The 21,283-nt window shown below is 44.2% G+C and overlaps 1 protein-coding gene across 1 annotated transcript; it reads right to left on the bottom strand.

The window, feature by feature from the left end:
* Nucleotides 1-1,089: 1,089 nt before the first annotated feature.
* lama1 (laminin, alpha 1) lies at nucleotides 1,090-21,283 on the bottom strand. The gene is made up of 63 exons (XM_026363633.1): nucleotides 21,253-21,283; nucleotides 20,994-21,164; nucleotides 20,756-20,868; nucleotides 20,613-20,664; nucleotides 20,060-20,250; nucleotides 19,061-19,240; nucleotides 18,883-18,972; nucleotides 18,676-18,793; nucleotides 18,406-18,584; nucleotides 18,182-18,275; nucleotides 17,922-18,079; nucleotides 17,658-17,798; nucleotides 17,269-17,424; nucleotides 17,095-17,196; nucleotides 16,796-17,010; nucleotides 16,455-16,566; nucleotides 16,200-16,310; nucleotides 15,886-16,100; nucleotides 15,595-15,806; nucleotides 14,767-14,873; nucleotides 14,488-14,668; nucleotides 14,267-14,403; nucleotides 13,895-14,128; nucleotides 13,620-13,763; nucleotides 13,318-13,497; nucleotides 12,930-13,115; nucleotides 12,715-12,842; nucleotides 12,459-12,588; nucleotides 12,153-12,293; nucleotides 11,764-11,882; nucleotides 11,196-11,285; nucleotides 10,624-10,817; nucleotides 10,393-10,535; nucleotides 10,166-10,261; nucleotides 9,664-9,775; nucleotides 9,431-9,587; nucleotides 9,100-9,307; nucleotides 8,357-8,473; nucleotides 8,095-8,258; nucleotides 7,875-8,013; nucleotides 7,576-7,678; nucleotides 7,333-7,449; nucleotides 7,061-7,243; nucleotides 6,818-6,972; nucleotides 6,577-6,720; nucleotides 6,327-6,460; nucleotides 6,060-6,213; nucleotides 5,852-5,976; nucleotides 5,507-5,657; nucleotides 5,282-5,426; nucleotides 4,858-4,999; nucleotides 4,656-4,770; nucleotides 4,364-4,516; nucleotides 3,825-3,976; nucleotides 3,547-3,741; nucleotides 3,295-3,472; nucleotides 3,096-3,202; nucleotides 2,736-2,925; nucleotides 2,403-2,552; nucleotides 2,052-2,205; nucleotides 1,834-1,967; nucleotides 1,518-1,731; nucleotides 1,090-1,373 (listed from the first exon to the last, which is right to left on the bottom strand). Exons 1-63 carry the CDS (start codon nucleotides 21,281-21,283, stop codon nucleotides 1,219-1,221), a joined length of 9,198 nt encoding a protein of 3,065 aa, XP_026219418.1. The 3' UTR covers nucleotides 1,090-1,218.

Below are 21,283 nucleotides of genomic sequence, written 5' to 3'. Positions count from 1 at the left end.
TCTCACCAATGGCAGGGCCTGCGGCTGAGTTAGCCTCAGTTAACATTAGATGAGTATTATGATTAGATTTAGTTGAAAGTTTTATTAAAGCAGTAAAGGCAAAGAACAAAATCTGTACATAAAACAACAGGTGAGAGACAGATGCTACTGTGATGCCATCAACATGTCGCAACAAGAGCCAGTTGAGTAGTTAACGAAATTTCACCACAAATATTACCTTCTGCTTCGTCAAGCTCCACCCCCTACACCTGATTCCCCATGCAGACTACTGATTGGCTGCACAGCTCAGGTGTGTTTGCTCTCCATTGTGTGATGAAAGACAACAGCTTTAAGAAGCATTCAGAAAACAGACTTCACACGTAATAACTTCCTGTAACTTCACCTGTCTCACCTGGCGAGGACCTGACAGTTGGATGCAAACTGTTTACTGTCTGAAATGTAAAATAGCATGAATGCTAGCACTGTAACAGCTAACTGTATAGCAGCTCAATTCAGCTTTTTACCCAAAATGCAATAGCAATGTGCCATTCTCTGTCTTTCCATGGAAACCCTTGTTATTGATTATTTTGTTTACCTGTCTGTCTATTTCTATTGATTTATGTTTTATTTATTTATTTATTGACGTGTTTGTGATCCCTGACTGACTGACTGCTGATTCCTCTAGTAACCACATCAGGACCTCTCCCCCTGGTGTCATGTCTCACACTGTGTATTTTATTTATGATCAATTCAAGCACTTTTAATGTGTTGTTATCCACTAACCTCAAATAAAATGAATACATGATGAGTGACAAAGGGACTTTATCTTTGACTCCAGCTCAATTTTTCTGTTCTGGATAACAGTATGTTTAGATGATCTCAATACTTTTATAAATGAGCTATTTCCCTTGATGTTAACTACATTTGCGATGTTTCACTGCATAATTAGGACTTGAATGTTTATTTTGCCCATTTTTCAATTATATTGATGACAGTAAAATGTGCACAAGTGAAGGGATTATGAAGCAAAAGTGTTCTTCTCTGATTGTTTGTCTTTTACTTAGTGAAGCTGAACTTTTAGAAACTGAAAGATTCAACATGAGAAGCTTGAATGAATCATCTTTCAGCTTATATTTAATGATTCAGGTGGAAACAAGTAAAGACAATAAAAATTAATCACGATCAATTATCTCATCAATATCAGAACCAATGGATCAATCACAGCAATGCTGGGTGATTCTAGGCAACAGGACACGAGTCAGGTGTGACCCCCGACAGGAAGTGAGCAGAGCTCAGGTCTAGGACGTGGTTCAGATGAGACTTGATAAGCTGCAGGTTCCTGAGGCAACCTTTGAACCTGGAGGTGATCGACAGGCAATTCTGTCGCACTCGACCTGGACAGGCACACAGTTAAAGAAGAGGGGTAGAGAAAGAAAGATGTGGAGAGAGGGAGACAGAGATGAAGAGTGTTAAGTCTTAGGTTATTAACTCTTGTCCTGAAATTAATTTAAAACATCAGACTTTAATTGTCAACTCACCTGGATACCCGCCCAGGTAGACAGGGTTGTTGGTCTCAGCAGAGGTGGATTGTGGGTAGGGGTTAGGGGTGGAGTAATTCTTCCCATCTATACTCAGACTCAGGGTGTGTTTGGTTTTTCTGGCCAGCAGCTTGTGCCACCGCCCGTCACACAAGAGTTGACCAACAGATCGTACTGACACTCTTCCTGCCCCGTTGTTGACATTAAACACAACCTGAAGAAGAAGACAGGTGAAATATAGATAAACACGTAGACGTAGGCTACAGGTGGAGACACAGGTAAACTACAAGTAAACCACAGGTAAGTTGGGGCTCACCTGTCCACCAATCATCTCCAGTCCGATGGCGTCAACCTTTGCGCTGCTAATTCCCAAAAACACAGCATCTGATTGGCTTGTTCGAAACTCCACAGACACTGACATGTCAGAGCCCACCTTGTACCCATCATGCACTGCAAACAGACACATGGTTACCACCTGAGCAGGTAAAATAGGGTTAAAACCAGTTTATTATTTGTGCTTCCTGGTGGACTCACTGAGAATGGCGTAACCGCTGCCATTAAAGTAACTTCCTGTCTGGTCTTTGGTGAAACAGGAAGTGACGTCATGTTGCGAGGATGGTTTAGACAGATCCATCGCGGCTCCATTCAGCGTGATGGACTGAACACATCCTGGAAGGCTGCTGCTCACCTGAGAGACACACAGGTGGAATAGGTCAGATCCACGATATAGGTATTAAGGTGTGACCCTCAGTTAAACAATTCTCAGGTCTGTGATGTGTTTATGGGTAAACAGGTATCCACTGTTTTTGGATAACAGATGTTAACTGATGATGGTGGTGAAAGTTTTGTGAATGATACTTATGTGTGATGTATTAAGAGCCATACATTGAGCCTCCTGGTGGTGAAACTGTGTGGCAGACCCCCCAGGTACAGTTTGTTGTCCACGTCCAGCTGGTTTCCTTTCATTGTAACCGACTCTGGTTTCGAACCGTCAACTGACACCAACATCGAGCGGCGACTGACCTCAGCACTCACCTGAGGGACAACAATTCCAGTGAATATAATAACACCTGATAGCATTGACCATCAACATGACACCATGTTTTAGATCTCCTTCTTTATTATTATTATTATTATTATTTAGCATTTGACTTATTTAAAAATGTCTTTTATTAAACTCACAACACATTAATGAGCACGTTGTTATATTTAACTCACGGTGTGCCAGTGCCCATCGTTGACACCGACGGACGAGGTGATGGAAGCGGGGCCTTTCCCCAGGTCAGCTGACATCATCAGTTTCCCTCCTGTCAGTCTGAGGATGACGAAGTCCATATGTTTGGAGTCAGAAAGGAGGAGGATCATCCCATCTTGAGCCCAGCTTCGAACTGACAACCTTACAGACACACTGTGGACAACGAGGGGCAACAAAACAACAACCATGACAAGAAAGAAACACAACAAGGACGCCATAAAGAACACCAAGAACAATACACAGTTTTATTTTGCAAAGAACATATGAATGAAAACCCTGTCCATACATCACAGAGAAATGTCTCCGTTGCCATGGTGACTCACCTCTTCCTCACAGTGTTAGGGTTGATGATGAAGGTCATGTGACTGTTTTTGGATAAACCAAACTGAACTGCTGATGGCAGGAAGCTTGGCTCCACTTCAGACGTACACTGGATAAGATACAGAGCAATAACCACTAATCAGTGATTAATGACCAGTAATAAGTAATGAGCAATCAATTAGTGATAAATATTTGGATTACCGTTCCAGGTGTCATGGTTGTCAGGTCTGGCGCCGGGGCTGCAGACAGATGGGCGGGTCCAGGAGTTGGTTCTACATCCTGGTCATCAGAAAGCACCACTCCCCCAGGCCTCTCGTTCAACAGACAGCTGTCGAACTCCACCGCCTCATACCTCACAGCTAACGACAGGTCAACAAGCCTACAGAGAGCCCCCAGTTAGCCAATCATAGAGGCAGAAAACAGTGTGTGTGTGTGTGTGTGTGTGAGACTTACGCTCCACCCATCACCAGGTTCTGGATGCAGCCTCTAAACAACCTGGATAAACCCTGTAATCTGACTGGAAGACGGGACTCCTCCCCTATTGGAAGCCCCCCAATGAAAAAGGAAGCTGAAGAGAGACGAGAAAATCCACCTGGCAGCAGAGAGACAGACTTCGCGTGGTCCTCATCGGCCTGCAGGGACAAGTGTCTGAGACAAACAGGTGACATATAAGTTACTGTTTATCAGATGGGTGAGATCAGTGAGGGGTGTGCTTTGATGTTAACACCTACTTCCTGCTGATGGTAATGATCACAGAGTGTTTCTCTCCGTCACTGAATGTTCCTCCATTAGATTTCATCACCGTCACCCTCCGACTGTCCCCGCCCATTTCACCAAGCTCCACCTCCAGTGCTCCTGAGACCAGGAGAGCTGACAGGAAGTGCTACAAACACAGTTTTTAGTTAAACATTATTGTTTTATTTATTTACAGATCCCTCCAGAAATATTGATGATAAAGACTAATTCATTTGTTTGTACTGTGCCCTGAGTTTTTATTTAAGCCTTAAGTCTCATTGACTGGTTTCTTGAGACTCTTCTTCTTTCTTTTATCTGCCACTACTATGTGCAGCTGGTTAGCCATTAGCAGTTTGTTGGTCTGTATCTGGAAGTCCCACAGGATCTTATCTTGTTAAACTTGTTAATGTTAAATTAACACTTTTTCATAAGATGTGAGTTTGGATCAAGAATTTGAATTTGACTTGTTGTTGCATTACTTTTGGAGGACAATGTATTTTGACAGCACCTGGTATACATGTGTCAGTGAGCTCACCTGTCTGTGTGAGTGGGCTGCACTAAAAGCAGCCAACAGCACTCCTGATTGATTGTTTGAGGAAAAGGAGAAGAGAAGCTCCACCTCCTGTCCAAGTGATGGAGGAGTAACCTGAACAAATCCACCGCCCACCATCGACACACTCCGCACCGCCTGAAACGATCAATTATTGGTGATCAGTCAGTGCTGCAGATCACATGAAAACAGGTGACGTTGCCCTAACTCTGCATCAACAAACTGCCTTGGATCAGTTCTGGTGCAGCATGATATGGATTTGCAGTATTTGCAGTACCTTAAGTACGCAGCCTTTCCTGACCCCATAAGCATCTCTTAGCAAGTCAAAGTTGGTTCGAGCAATCTCCACGTTCTTGATGCATCCAACGTATGACCTGGACACCACCTGTCGCCTAGCAACCACACAGGTGTCAGACATTTAAGAGTTAATACACTCTGTGACATCATCTCACTTCCACCTGGTGACACCATTCATTTACCTGATTGGTCTGGAGACAGGAAGTCCTCCAATGTAGATAGGGTCGAGGTCGGAACGGTTCATATCAGAGGCAGTCCCTGGAGACTCTGCCTCCAACACCTCCTTCTCTGCTGATTGGTCGGAAGCCATGACGGACAGGTAACCTGGAGACAAAGCACTGTAAGGTACAGAAAAAAACACCTACGCATGCGGCTTTATTCTTATAATTGGTCGGTGGCCATTATGAAAAGGCACAGCTGTTCCATCAGGTACAGGGAATGTGGATTTCTGCTTTTCCTGAACAGTTTGTCAGGTAGTCAGTTCTTCTGCAGAGTATATCAAAACTTTTACAAGTACTCAAGCACTAGTAAGTACAAAGAATCAGCTATGTTTGTAGTTTTACACTAGTACAGTTACAGTAGTTGTAGTAGTAGTAATAGTGGTACCTTTTCGTTTGTTCCTTTGCAACGTGATCTTGTACCACACCCCGTTATTGTACTTCCGGTTGGTGGTCAGGATAATGGCCCCTGAGCCGAGGTCAAATGTCAGACGAACTTTTCCCTCCACAAGCTCCAGAGACAGGAAGTCTCGCTGTTGGAGACAGGAAGTGAGGTCATATGGTTGTCCCCTTCTTAATAAAAACCTAAATAAACACTGTGTGTGTGACATACGGTGTTGTTGGAGGCGAGATAGAGCAGTAATCCGCCTGGTGACAGAGTCTTAAACAGCAGCACCACAGAGGTGGAAGTCGCCCTGAGAGATTTCTGCACCACTGAGAATCCAGATCCATCGAAATGGAAGGACGTCCCCTCCACCTGGGGACTGAGAGACAGACAGGTAGAGAGAGAGAAAGAGAAATAGAGAGAGAGAGACAGAGAGAGAGTTTGAAATTGTGGTTTCAATTATTCAGTATTACCATTAGAAAAGTGCAAACTTCACTGTTTTTCAAAAATAAAGTATGACGGGTACATCTCAGTGTAGTCATACACCAGTTGTGTGTCATCATGTGTGTTTACCTGCTAAAACAGCCTCCACAGCGTCCCTCTCTGCTAACATAGTTCCACAATCCAATGTTTCTCTCGTTGAGAGTAGCTTCACCCACACAGCCCTGGAAGGTGGAGGCCCTGAGCGCTTTGGGGCTCTGACATCACACAAACAGTGTTATCACCTGTTCATTTGTTTAGACAACACATACAGTACCTGTATATCTGATCTGTGAGCTACCTTAGCGTGAGCTGCCAGTCCTCCAATATGGATCACTGTGTTATTGTCCACATCTAAAACTCGGGATGGTCCTGGTGATGTTGCTGTTACTGCAGGTAATGGAGCTGAGTCTGAGTCCAGTTGATGGACTGAGAGGGAGGCGTGGGCCCCGAATCTGCCAACATCATAGCGTCATCTCATCAGGAAAGCATCACATGGTATAAACATTAGGATTCAGTTTGGCTGTAGTCATGTGGCCACATGTTCCATGTGTTGGTATGTGCTTACCGTGTAGCATTGATCCTCGTCCACCTGTTGTTGGTGATGTCCAGTCCAGGAAAATCCAGTCTGGTGCTGCCTGAACCCACATTCCAGACGAGAGACACCTTCCCAGCATGCATCTCTATTGCCATGAAGTCCACCTGAGTACATGGTACATATCAACAAAGGGGACAGCGATGAGACCTCCAGATCTGAACCCTGAAACCTGAACTACGCCTGTGTTGTTCAGTGTTTTTTCTGTGTGTTGTGCCGTTACCGTTGTGTTGCTGCCCATGTAGAAGAGCAGGTTCTCTGGACTTGTTGTCTTCAGGATCAGACTCAAAGTATTGAAGTTACTCGACTGAATCTCGGGTTTGTACGATCGAACGCAGTCCTTGTCAGCCTGAACCGCAACCTTGATCTGATCAATACATAACCAATTAATAATCTTTATCATCACCATCACCAGTGTTACCTTCAGGTGTATTACACATGTTTGTCTGTGTGTGTTTATGTACCGATGCGGCCTGCCGCCGGGCCTGGTCAATCAGGGCTCTGATCTCAGACAGGTTCCTGCTCAGTGTTTCTCCCAGCATGCTCAGTGGCTTTATCCGTTCCATCAGACGCTGTGTACGATGTTCTGCCATCTCCAGCTTATGCTGTGCCTCATTGGCTGAGCACACAAGAAAAACAGGAAGTGTCAAACACCATCAAACATTTGTCTTTATCAAACCAAATTTGAATCAAAACTAAAGGCAGACCTGCAGACTGTGTGTGCCTCAGCAGCTGGTTGGTCTCCCTCACTGTGTGGTTAGTGGTTTCCACCACAGAAGAAGAATCCTGTAGCTTGTCTTGGAGTGTCTGCAGCCGAAGCAGTGCTGCCTGCAGGCTGGAGTGGGCCACTGCAGCTTGTTGCTGCGCCTGCTTCAGGGTGGCTGAAGAGCCTAGTGGAAGATGGTGATCAATTCATTTTAAACTGTCTAATTTTATTAATAAATGAATCCATACACTGATAAATACATCGCTTCCTCACCATTAGAAAGACTCTGCAGCTCTCTGATTGGGCGATGGAGCAGCAGGGTGACGTTATGGACACGCTCTCTGACTAGTCCCACTCGGCTGGTTACCATGGCGACATTCAGCTGCAGGTCTGGGCCACAGAAACACAGTTATTGTTAGTTATTACTTACTTCTGTTAATTTAATAGTAATTAAATTTTTTGACCCTGTGTGGATCTGGGCGGATCCAGACCAGACCGGTGAAAGTGTGAACGCACCTTTTGCTGTCTCATTGAGTTGTTGAGTTTTTTCTAAAACAGCAGAGCTGATGTTCAGTGTGGCTCCTCCCTGATCTGACAGCAGCTGCTCTGATTGGCTGGTCTGAAACAAAGAACTGTAGTTGTCAGAGTTGTGCAGGAGCAGATCTATGTATGTGGCTCTGAAAGTAACTTTCTGTGTAGCTGGTATATAAACCTGTGGACTTGGTCAGATTTAATGTCTAATCTGGACCAATCAGTCAATGCAAACAATCACAGGTGTGTATTACTGTCACAACTGTGGTTCGGAACACACGTACCATGTTGAGAGCAAGGGAGGCAGAGTCGTGAGCTACAGAGGCCACCTGATCTGCAGAGTCTATCATTTCTGGGATGTCACTGTCAAGCAGAGCTAGTCTGCTGATGTTGTGAGGCAGATCACACACTGACATCAAAGAGCTGGGAAAGAAGAAACCATGTTACTTCACTGGGCAGATACAGGTAAAAAATACAGGTTTATGTTCAAACAAGTGCAGTTACCTGTGCAGGGAGTGGGCATGGCGCTGCAGCAGGTTGGCGTGGTTCTCTGCACGGTAAACATTCTCCAGAGCATCTGTCATCTTCAGTCCAACCACTAAACTGTCCACGTGTTTCCTTAGCAGGGGGTGCCACTGATCCAGCTGCTCAGCTAACACCTCCAACTGCTGCACAGACAGGCAAGTTATTGTTATTTCACCATGTTTGGCTAATGTTGTGTTGTTGTCATAATCATCAGATTATTCCTATGGAGGGTTTGTCTTACTGAGGAGGTGTTGGTAAACTCCTCTGTCACACCGACTATGTCATCCAACAATAGCTGACTCTCCTCCATCAGTCCATCCACAGAAAGACATTCAGCACTCAGATTGTGATGGGCAGACTGAGGGAAAGGCAAAACAGGTGAGACAGATTATAGATATATTCAGTTTATAAACGTTATGTATGTTACCCAGAGGATGCAGAAAAACACAAACTCATTAATAAAGTACTTGTCTTAAAAATGACTTCACTACATATAGAAGTTGAACTTCAAATTCCCCATTCAAGTTTATTATCTTAAATGTAAAAAAAGTTCTCCCATAAAATAGGATTTCCCTGGCCATCAATCTGAGTTAATAATGAAAGTACTTTAGAATTTGACATTGTTGCTAATCAATGTACAAGTGTAGTCCAGATTTGTTCTACACATCCACACCTCATAAATAATGTTTCTGCAGAAATATAGATGTAACATGTTGCATTTTTGTCACATTTAAATGATGCAGATAAAATTAATTTTAACATTAGACAAAGATAACCCAAGTAAATACAAAATACAGTTTTAAATTACAATTTTGCTTAGAAATGGAAAAAAGCTGTCCAAACCTGTATCTCACTTTTAAATTACTTTGGATAAAAGCATCTGAGAAACGACTGTTTGGTCATACCAATAGAGAAAATGTCACATAAAACAAAACTATTGAAGTAAAGGACAGGTAGCTACAAGATATCAAGTTAAGTATTTACCTGGTATTGGTTCAGCTTCACGTGTGTAGCATTCAACAGCATGTGTGTTTGTGTGTTTTGTTGTGAGGCGCTGCTCAGGTGAGTGTGTGCATTTTGCAGCCTTTCCATAGTCATGAGGATTGAGGTGTTAAGTGGCTGGAACATATTAGTCACCACGCTGCTGGACAGGAAGTCCACCTGCAATGAGTGGGCGAGAGACTTTGCCAGGCTGCGGAGAGAGAGACTGATTGTTAACACATACCTGCAGACAGGTAACACTGACCTGTTTAATTAACCTTTACCAATGAATTAATATTTAATGTTTCATTCACATCTACAGTTATTTATATACCTGAGCTCTTGATTGGCTTTAGACCTGGCAGCAGTTTGATTAACAGCTCTGATTGCCTCCAACATGGACTCTACTTCCTCCAGCAGATGAGCCTGATTGGCTGAATCAAGCTTCTCATCTGTGGTTTGGTTTAAAATGTCCGCCTCTCTCTGCAGACCTGGACCAACCAAATAACACAGTCATGTTATGATGTTATGACATCACTATGATGCGTTCATGATGTCTTTGTTTACCTTGAATGTTGTCCTGAAGGCGGCTGATGTTCTGTTGAAAAACTGCAACACGGGAGAGGCTGTTATCAGTGGAAAGGCCCACTTCACGCAGGTTGTTTGAGAGATGTGCGACCTGGCCAATCAGAAGGAAGAAAAAATGTGAGCTTGTGACTTTCTACATTTTATTTAATTTGTTTAAGATTAATCAAAATTGCTGTAAATGTGCCCATATTAGCCAAGAGGCTAATTGTCAACTGTTTATCTGATGTAGATAAGTCATAAAACCACATAACACACAACTAAAAAAGACATAATGTCTAAAATGCTATAACACAATGTAGTTGTGATGTACTTAAAATATTACCAGATACTAATAATTAATAATATATTACTGTGTTTCCTGTACTTTGATGATCTATTAAATGGTTTATGGTCCTTAATCAATGTAAAAATCCGTACTTAATCAATATTTAATAGTGGTCATTGAAGTTGGAATAATGAAGCTTTAGCAGAATGAACCCACCTGCTGCATTAAAGTGTCGAGGTCAGTAGTCAAATGCTTTAATTTGTCCTCCAGTCGGGAAAGCGGCAATGTGACAGAAATGTTCTGTGAAAACACCTGGACAGACACAGCAGGGGAACTTTACTTTATATGGTCACAGTCAGCATTAAACAGCTGGTTATTAAAATCCCCAGCACAATGGGTTCAGCACCAGCTAATGCTGGCGTCAGAAGGTTCTGGGTTTGTACCTGCAGGTCTCGGGTGGAGTTCTCAAGTACCACCAGCTGGCGGTACGGTGCCATGGCAATGCCACTCATGTTGATGGACAGGAACTGGTTGTGCAGCATGTCCAGGTCATCGAGCAGGATCCCGGTGCACTTGTCATCACACGCTGCACATAAAAAGACACGTGATGTCTCTTTATATGCACTGATAGCATTTAAACACTTGAACGTGTGTGTCAGTCTGTTGTTACTTACACACACACTCAGCTCCCTCCAGCACGTGCCGTTCTTCACACTGGTCACATGACTGACCTTTGAACCCGGCCTTACAGTCACACTGTCCAGTCAGGGGGTCGCACAGCGGGTGAAGGGAACCCCACACACTGCAGCCACACTGAGAACACACTCCACCCACCAAAGATGGGTTGCCATAGTAACCAGCAGAACACCTACACAATAAGATAGAGAATACAGTCAGGTGATGTCACACATGATGTCATTACTCAGATGTAAGTTATGACCAGAAAATAAGTTACAAGTTGCATTTACTGTTCTAATTCTAATGAGTTTTATTTAAAAAAAAATGTTTCATGTGTTTTACTTTAATTGTCCATGAACAAGCTAGGATATGATGCCATGTCCTTCGATGTTAAGTAATAAAGACAAAATTCTTAGTACAAAAAGGTAACAGTTTCATTGCTCAGAGTACCCAAAAATATAGAGCTTCCAGCCTGCCCATCACTGAATTCCTTACTTACACATGAAAATAACCTGTAGCTTTGTTGTAGGTGTTGATGTAATCCTGCCCTCTACCAAACGTGTCTCACCTTTCACAGTATCGTCCCTCATAACCAGTCACACAAGCAGTGCAGCGGAAATCTCCGACTGCTCCATCGGCCACACAGGTGGCGCTGAAGCTGCAGTACAGATAAATAAAGTCAGTAGAACAACATCAAAACTGAAACACAGGACTTACAGTTTGGGGTATTCATTATGTTAGTAAATGGTTAATAAACATTAATAACTTGTATATCACTAAGGTTACAGCTAAACCTTTCACTTTGTTGCTATAAATGCTCTACCCCCACCCCTCTCCCCAGACATAAAGCTCACATGATTTGCCAAGTAGAAGTATTTTTAACTAATGCTTGTTCAGCAGTCTCAACCCTGTAACCATTTTAATTAGAACCCTCAAAACCTTAAATACAATTTAACAAGAGTTAGTTTACTACTTAACTGGTAGTTAAATTCTTACATTTACATTAAGTAAGGCTGATAGAGGTTGTTATAAAGGCTGGGTAATGTTTTACCTAGTGTAATTCTAATCCTATTATAAATTACTGCTATAAAGTGAGTTAAATAATCACTAAACAATTATAATATAATAATTCTGACCTGTTGTCCAAACGGGGACAGGCACACAGCGAACAGTCGCTGATGGAGCCGTTGACTTTTCCATAATACCCCTGAGCACAAAGCTCACAGCTGCGTCCACTGGTGTTATGCTGACAATCCTGAGAAGAAACAATAGAAAATGTTGACATCTACTGATACCTGCTGACCATTATTGACGTCTACCACTGACATCTATTCTGGTATACTGTCATTGACCAACTGCTACTGACATGGATTGTCATCTACTGAATCCTGCTACTCTCGTAATGAGTGGTACTTACTATCTCGTACAAGCTTCCACTGACTGCTGTTAACTAATTATCCCCCTGCTTTGCTTTAACCTCTCTGATCTCTAGTCTAAATTTAAAATATGTTTGCTTGTACGATACCTGACAGTCTCCCGTCTCCACGTCACAGCTCTCACTGTGGTTGTTGCAGCGACATCGAACACATGGACGAACAAACATTGACTTCTGACTTTGAGAAGACAACTCAGACAAAGGCTGGCGGAAATAACCCGCTGCGCACTCCTGCAGACAGATCAGAGATAGAGAGAGACAGGCTTATTTATCCTAACCTGATAGTCAAGTTGAATTAGTTATTGATCAATCAGCTCTTGTTGGCTCAGGTCATTTCATGGCTGTTGAAACCAGACAGCGCAGTGTTTACAGCAGTGGCTGAGAAAGTCACATTACCTGGCAGGACAGTCCAGTGTATCCAGGTGGACATACACAGGACTCAATCAGTCTGGCAATGCCCCCTGTGACCTCTGGTCCCTCTTGTAAATCTGCCTCCACTGCTGTCTCCATGGTGATGTTTGAGATCCTTAAAATCGAATAGAAAGGAAATAACATGAGATACCATTGTAATTTAACTCGGACTATAACACAAATATAGAAAATAGCATCATCAGCAAACAGACTGATGATGCAAAACAAAGTTTATACAAACCTGCTCTGCTGCATTCTGGTCCCATATGAAGCCTTGATGATGATGTACTGAACATTACTGAGGACGTACATGAAGTCAGCGCGACTCACAGGCTTTTCCGACACTGAGTTAAAGTATTTCCAGTTGTGCTACAACACACAAACACATAATCACAAAATGAACATAAACTCTTCCTGTTTCTAATGTTGTTTTAACATTGAATCCTCTCACTGTACCTCTGTCATCCTGATGTCATGCTGAGTTCGGACACCGTTGCCAGGGGCGACCATATCTGTGTATATGACAATCTTCTTCATAGCACCGCCCCTCATCATCACCTGAGGCTCCTGATTGGTCGATCCTGACCCATCCTCAGCATAGAAGGCGACGGTGTAACACAGGCGGCCACCATATGACATCAGCTACATGACACAAATGTGTTACACAATTACACACAATAAAGTACACAATAATACACAAACTGCAGCACACAGAAATTCTATTTATATTATTTTATATATATATATATATATATATAACAATTTAACCAACACGAGCTTGGTGTTAGTTCTGGGCTGTTGTTGTGTTGGTTCAGGAATCTGTCGACAGTTTGGGTTATAGTACCTGTTTTCCTTCAAACTGTGGAGGCAGTCTCCAGTACAGAGGTCCAACCAGCTGAGAGGTATTCAGTTGACGAGTGTCAAGCATCATGTCCCTGTCCTGCTGGTAAACTCCAGACACTGTACCCTGCAGGTTTGACTGACTGACCAATGGCAAGAGAGCCGGTGAGTGAGCCAGAGTGATCTATAGAGAGACAAGGTGGAGGGATCAGTGTGTGTGGTCAATTTATATATACTAACCCCCTGCTTCACACTGTCTCTGTACATGTATATACTGCTGCAGCATACTTCAGTGTAAATACTCACAAGCACTCTGGTGAGCCCCCCCTGCTCCTCACAGTCTTGGCTCAGTCCTGAACAGAAACAGTGGGAGCAGCCATCTGGATTGTCACGGGATAAACCAAACCAACCAGAGACGCACTCCTCACAGTGGCGACCCGACACCCCCACCTGAAAATACACATGTACACATGTAAACAACACATTTCTATCCACTACTGGGATTTTGGACTGTTTATGTCTGTGTATAAGTCAGCTGAGATCAGTGGGTTTGGATTTTGATTGAGACACACACACATTACCTTGCACACACACTTCCCGTTGTGTTGACAGTCACACACTCCCAGTGTTGTGTTGCAGAATGTCTGATTTGTTCCTGCCACGTCACAGCCGCACGCCGAACAGGCAGGGTAACCATGATACCCAGGTGCACACTGGTCACATGACCTGCCAGAGAAGCCCTCTCTGCACGGACACGTCCCATTGATCAGCTCACACTGAGGGTCATAGCTTCCTGTAGTGCTGCAGCTGCATGGCTGGAGGGAAATTAGTGGCACAAATGTCACAGGTGTCTGTGTATGCTTATATGTTGCTGTGTCTGAATCCCTTCACTCTTCACTATTCCTTTTAGCATACTCATTCAACTTAACAAAAGTGTTTGTGTGTATTTGTACCTTGCAGCCTGTCACAGGATTATGACCCCAGTAACCTGTCTCACACCTGTCACAGGCATCTCCCTCCGTGTGGGGAGGGCAGATACACTCTCCGCTCTCAGGGTCACAGTTCCCACCAGTGTGATCACAGGAACATGCTAGAAGAACAGATCACAACCAATTAAAAATAGGAGAGCCAATCTATCAGCAGCTAGGGTGTCAGCACTTCCCTATTGACCTACCCGTGCAGCCATTTCCATTGAAACCATAATAACCATGAGAGCAGCGGTCACACTTATCTCCAGCCACACCCTCCACACACTGACATCGCCCTTGCTCGTCACAAGACTGAGAGAGAGATCCTGATTGGCTACAACCACAGGCCTGGCAGCCTTGCCCACTTTGCAGCCCAAAGAACCCCACCTTAAAAAAAAAAAAACAATACAGGTGTGTAAAAGTCACATGACACCTCCTGAGAAAGCTCATGAGCTCTGATGGAAAGTTCCAGGTGTGTGTTTCACCTGGCAGCGGTCACAGGTTCGTCCTGTCACGTTTCCTCTGCACAGACATTGACCTGTAGTGGCATCACAGTCTTTGGAGATGGCGCCGCTGACATCACAATTGCAGGCTGAAAGAGAGACACGCCAATGGTCACACAGTTAACCCGGCCACCCATGTGTTGTGCCCACCCCCATCCTGCACAGTTCTACCCCCATTTTTAAAGCTTTATAAAGTGAGCCATCCTGTTGACATGTTGCACAACTACAGTTTCTATTAGTCTGTGCTATGAAAAATAAAATGTGGAATCATTTACCTAAACTTCCTGAATTATTTTCCTTTTAGCTCCTTAATCATGAATATAAATCGATTTTTGTAGTCTTCTATCACGGTGGATTCATGTTTATTTTTGTTTCTGATTGATTAATTGGAATTAGCTCATGTTACTGATCACCAGACTGCGACTCAAGAGTCACACACAGTCCTGTGACAGCAGAACAAAGAGGGCAGAGGTCAAATCTAATCTGGATTAGAACAGATCAACATTCCTGTGTGTGTTTGTCAGTCTAACCTCAGGATGTTACGTCTGTTAAACTGAATGTTGTTGCTGCTTTCACTGTTTCTGTGGGGCTGTTTTCTGAACCAGTTGAACTTTCCTTTGAGTCAAGTAGAATATTTTGGCTCTTATTCACATTGATAGCTCCAAACTCTGCCTTTAAACCCAAACATCTTTTACTATAAGTAAATAAAAAGAATTTAAATGTTTAATTACAAAAATCTCTTAGGATCATGACTCAAAACTTTATTTATTATCCGGCTGACAGACATCTCTGAGAAAATTAACCTCTTACCTTGACAGTCCTTAGCAACCACAGCGTCACCGTAGTAACCAGGCTGACAGACCTCACAGTGTCTCCCTGCTGTGTTGCCAAGGCAACGCAGACACTCCCCAGTGATGGTGTCACAGTGTCCTGCTTCGCTGATGTCCACGTTTCCATTACAGTTGCAGCGAACACAGGTCCCGCCCACCACCTGAGGGTTGCCATAGTAGCCACTGGCACACCTGGAGACACAGACATGCAGGTGTTATGCCTTGTCTACTAATTCACCGATTGGTTGATCAGCTTGTCAATCATCCTCACCTCTCACAATTGGTCCCAGTGTATCCTTCCTGACACTGGTCACATGACACCTGGCCAGGTGCAACCAGCACACAGGTGGGGCTAAAACTGTTGGATGGTTCTGTCAGAGGACATGGACACAACCGACAGTCGTCTGCCGTCCCCTCTGTGGCATCACCATAGAAACCAGGTAAACACTGATCACAGTGAGGACCTGTAGTGTTGTGGGTGCAACCCTGAGAGACAGACAGGTGTTTAACCAGGTAACCATGTTAACAGAGACACCACAAACAGAGCAGAGGGATCAGTTCATCTGTCGATTTTATGAAACTCACCAAACAAATTCCATCGGTGTCGCACTCACTGGCGTGATCATTACACTCACACTGCAAACAGTTCCCGCCAAACAACACTCCTCCCACCCTGTAGAAACCTTGGAGGCATGCCTACAGAAATACAGAGAGTACACAGTAACAGATAAATCACCACACTGGAGTTTTATCTCTAACAAAACTATCAGTAGAAACATAGTAGTAAAAGTGCTGGACAGTAATAAGAGTAATAGCAGTAGTTACAGAAAGTCAACTGACCTCACAGGAAGTGCCGCTGTAACCCCAAGGACATTCACACGTCTCCACAGCAACTGCCTGGACGCCAGAACCTGATCCAGGATCAGCAACATCTAAAGACCCTGAACTAACCCTGAAAGACAGAAACAGGGTAAAGGATCATTACTCATCCTGCTGAATACAGTCCCAAAACTCCCTGCCATTCCTGGTCATAAAAGATTAGCAAAACTTTGAAGCAATATTTGTACAGAGACACTGAGGAGCTTGATAAGGGCATTGCAAATAATCACACAGCTCTATAGTGACTCTCAAGCCTGAGAAAAAACAAACCAATTAATGTAAGATGTAAGAACAGTACTCACTGTATTGGCCCAGCGGCCGAGGTGTTCAGGTGAACTCTGACCCACAGTGATGTTATGTCAGCGAGCACTGACATCATATCATCACGGGAAACAGGAACACCTGTCTTATCATCCACAAATTGCTGAGGGACAATCTGCACAGAAACCAAGCGCTCTGCCAGTGGGGAGAGGAAGAGGAGGAGTGGAGGCGAGAGACGAAGAGCCTGGCCATTACCCTGGACATGAGAAAGAGAAAGGTGGGGATCAGTTCGGGTGTCTTGGAAGATGTCATGTGTATGCATGTATGCCTTTAATCTCACCTCCATGATGATGTCAGAGTGGGCGGGCAGAGACTGGTCATGATTATCCAATGGGATATCATAGACCAGCGAATAGTTCAGGTGACCCCCATAAGACCTCAGCTGCAGGAGGAGCAGAAAGTCAAGTTCACAGATTCACAGCAATTTAACAACAAATGTGGAAATGCAACTCACCTTGTTGCCGAGGAAACTGGAGGGCGACACCCATGACAGCACCTGTTGGTGTGCATGGCCAGATGAGTTGTTTCTGGGGATAGGCAGATCGTTGCTGTCGACAACAGAGGGGGTGTGGAGGGATGGAGAGTGCGACCAAGGGTCTGCGTGAAACACCTGAACAAAAATAAATAAAAAAATATATGCATTTGTGCAAGTAACTGTGTACAGGTAGAAATGGTAAATGATTAAGACTTATATGATGCTCTTCTACCTTATTAGCATCCAAAGTAATTAACAATATTGCTTCACATTTACCCATTCACACACCAGTGAGGACAGAGCCACGCAAGCTGCCTCGACCACCAGGAGCAATTCAGGGTTCAGGCTGCTAATGTGCATGTGTTTACCTGAGCCATGGACCGGCTGGAACTCTCACAGACGTCAGACACTCCAAAGCAGAAACAGTCGGTGCAACCAAGTGGATTTTCGTCCTGCAGGTTGTAGAAACCTGGTTTACACAGATCACAGTGAGCCCCCATCACGTTCGCCTTTGGAGAAAAAAACAGGTGTCAGTGGAAGTAAGAGTGGCTGAGGTGTTTATACAAACTTATGTTAAAACGCTTTTTGACAGAAGCTGCAGGCGACCCTGTTCCAACAATGTCACAGCTTACCTTACAGGTGCAAGGGGCACAGGGGTCGGTGTTGGTGCTGCCCGACAGATTACACTCACAGCGAACACACTGAGGAAAATCTCTGTATCCAAACGCACAGCGATCACACTGTCGACCTGCAAAGCCCTCCTTACACACACACTGACCCGCAGATACACCTGGACACACATACAAAGAGGCAACAGACACACACCTGCTTTGTCAGACCGGAGAAAATAGTAAAATAACTGAAACAATAAAAGTAATAATACAACACTGACCTGGTTGTGTGTCGTCTCTGACACAGACGGACGATTGTGATCCTCGGGTGTCACAGTTGCACTCAACACATGGAGAATCAGCGTATGGAGACACCTGCACACAGACAAGGTCATAAATTAATGCACAGACATGTAGAGACACACAGTCTTTTATAGTGGCCAGCTGCAGAAATGTTGATGTGATTTTCAAAGCTGGTTTAATTTGCAGCAGCATTAGTGCTTACCTCAGCAGGTCGGTAGTACCCATCTCTGCAGGTCTCACAGTTGATGCCAGCTGTGTTTTGCTGACAATCGATACACACGCCACCTCCGTGATGAACGCCGTGAGTGTTTAAACTCAAAGAGAGTTCAGCTACAGTTTGATTGTAGAAACAGTCGATGGCTTTGTTGTGACAGTTACATTCTGACAGAGACAGGTGAGAGACACAAAAAGAATTAAAACCCAGTAAACCGAAGGGGCTCTCAGTGTGTACGGGCATTTCTATGTCTCTTACTTTCACAGGTGTTTCCCTTGGATATGGTTCCTGGTTGCCATGGCTGCTGGTGGTAACCAGGGCAACACTGGTTACAGCTCTCTCCACAGGTGTTGTGCTCACACACACACTGCAGCCTCTGTACAAACAAACACATGCACAAACAGATTGGTATCCATGGTATCAGGGCACTGTGCAGGTGAACAGGTGACACACGAGTGTTGTTACCTTGGTAACAGGGTCCAGTGGGCAGCTCTCGGCGTGTCCGTAGCAGATACACATTCCACCCACAGAGATGTCTTTAATGGAGTAATAGTACTGATAGAAAACAAAGTGAATTCATATTAATACCAACATTTATCCTTTCACTCATAATGGAACTCAATAAACTGCAGGGCTGCCTCACCCTACGGGTGACGATGGGGTCGACGTCTCGGGGGTCGCGGGCGCTCAGTGTCATCAGGTCAGCATTCAGCGTTCTGATTCGCTGAAGTCTAAGCCTGATGTAACGAGCTGATGTGAAGTTCAAGAGTTTAGATGAGGGGTCTGCCGAACTGGGCCGTCCATTAATCAGAGAAGTATGGATCTGACAGGCAAGCAGAGGTGAGACAGGTGAGATGGACAGACAGGTGGGGGGAAAGGACTGATTTTAAACAGTGACATCTCCTCCTTTGATGCAGACATTCCACTCTACTTCCCAATCTACAGGCTTCTCTCCTGCACAAATGCACTTGTAAAAAGCCTATTTGAAACCTTGTTCTGTGTTTTCTGTATGTGGCAGAGAATTTGAGGATCTCCAAAAAAAGTCTACCTGCAGAGATCAGGTTTCTCTGATCCTCTCACCTGATGACAGTAATGAGGTTTCCTATTTACATAACAGTTAACATACAGCCTTAGTGGTTGAATTAACCTGTGACCCCACTTAAGTGCCTGTAAACTGTGACGGAACAATAGACAGGACAGGAGTTTTAAATACTGGCCTCCAGTCCTTAAGAACAGCTCCTGTCTCATGCAGCCTAGAATGGAGTGAACTATAATAGGATGCAAGTGATTAACCTCCATGAAAACTCTCAAATGAGAATATTGTGTTCTCTCATTTGTAAAATTTGCACCAGGTGAGTGGTCCCTGAAAAAATGACCATATAACATGTGGCTCCTTGTGATCTCTTGTTAAATTTCTGCATAAAATTCTTTGTATAACTAAAATAATATTTAGACACTCCAGAAAAATATTGGTCTCCTGAGAGACTAAACACGATATAGTTTGAGATCTTTACACATATTTCACTGATCCAGAAAAGACAGGTCAAGATCTAAACACTGCACCACAACCACTGAGCAGCACTTCCATGCAAGCATACAGGGGAAAAAGAGAGAGAGGTACACAGCAAGACACATGTCTCACCTCTCCATGCTCCAACGGGTTCAGTCTGGAGTAGTATGATGTGCAGATGACCTCTGTGTCACCCCTGTAGGTCGGGGATCCGAGCCTCGGTGTGATATTATAACGGCTCAAACACTCTGAATCACTGATGGCGTAATACTGCCAGGGGTCAAAGGTTGTGCCATCCAAAGACCGTTCCAAGATCCAGTTACCTGGGAGTCAGAAAGGAGAGGCAGACAGACAGGAGAGTCAGACAGACAGGAGAGTCAGACAAATAGGAGAGTCAGACAGACAGGAGAGTCAGACAGATAGGAGAGTCAGACAGACAGGAGAGTCAGACAGATAGGAGAGTCAGACAGACAGGAGAGTCAGACAGACAGGAGAGTCAGACAGATAGGAGAGTCAGACAAACATGAGAGTCAGACAGATAGGAGAGTCAGACAGACAGGAGAGTCAGACAGACAGGAGAGTCAGACAGACAGGAGAGTCAGACAGACAGGAGAGTCAGACAGATAGGAGAGTCAGACAGACAGGAGAGTCAGACAGATAGGAAAGTCAGGTAGACAGGTCTCACCTGGTCGAGGAGAGTTAGCTGCCTTGATGATGATGTAGGCGATCTGAAAAATCTGGACACAAATAAAACACATTAGTTTCGTTAAAGAACAGGTGATGTTGGGCGTGTTCACCTGTGCTGCAGTCACCTAGGACGTGTGTTACCTGTTTGAGGTCGAGTGTAATGGTGACCCAGTGAAACTGTCTTCCGTTCTTGATGCTGGGACTCTGCCACCACTGATTCGTTCCATCAATGGCATTTGTGATTGGATGACGTTCTAAAGAACAAGTACTGTTAGTACTACAAACACTACTAGAACCACTTCCTGCTGACACATACTTATAGTTTGCTGCAGATTCAGGTTGATTTTAAAGTAGTCTGAGGTTCTGGTTGTCATGGTACCTTTGGAGAGGACAGAGTTGGCATCACATTTGGGACAGTGAGGGTTCTTGATCCTTCGTCCTGGAACATGTTCGACGAGTTTACAGTAAACTTCAGGTTCTGGGTCTCCACATGTGGCGTTACTACTGATCTCTGCGTTACTGGCCAGGTTCAGCATGGCCGGAAACAGACCTGGGACACACCAAACAATTGTTCATATAGTATCTGCATAGCATAGCATGCATACCATAGGTGTTTGTTATTATTAACTTTATGTCACCGAGTGCAGGTAAACTCTGATGAGTCACCAT

Source organism: Anabas testudineus, chromosome 2 (assembly GCF_900324465.2).
Source record: "Anabas testudineus chromosome 2, fAnaTes1.2, whole genome shotgun sequence".
In the NCBI taxonomy this organism is placed as follows: domain Eukaryota; kingdom Metazoa; phylum Chordata; class Actinopteri; order Anabantiformes; family Anabantidae; genus Anabas; species Anabas testudineus.
Note: the sequence above shows the minus strand (reverse complement) of the source record. Positions and strands in the feature narration are given on the sequence as shown.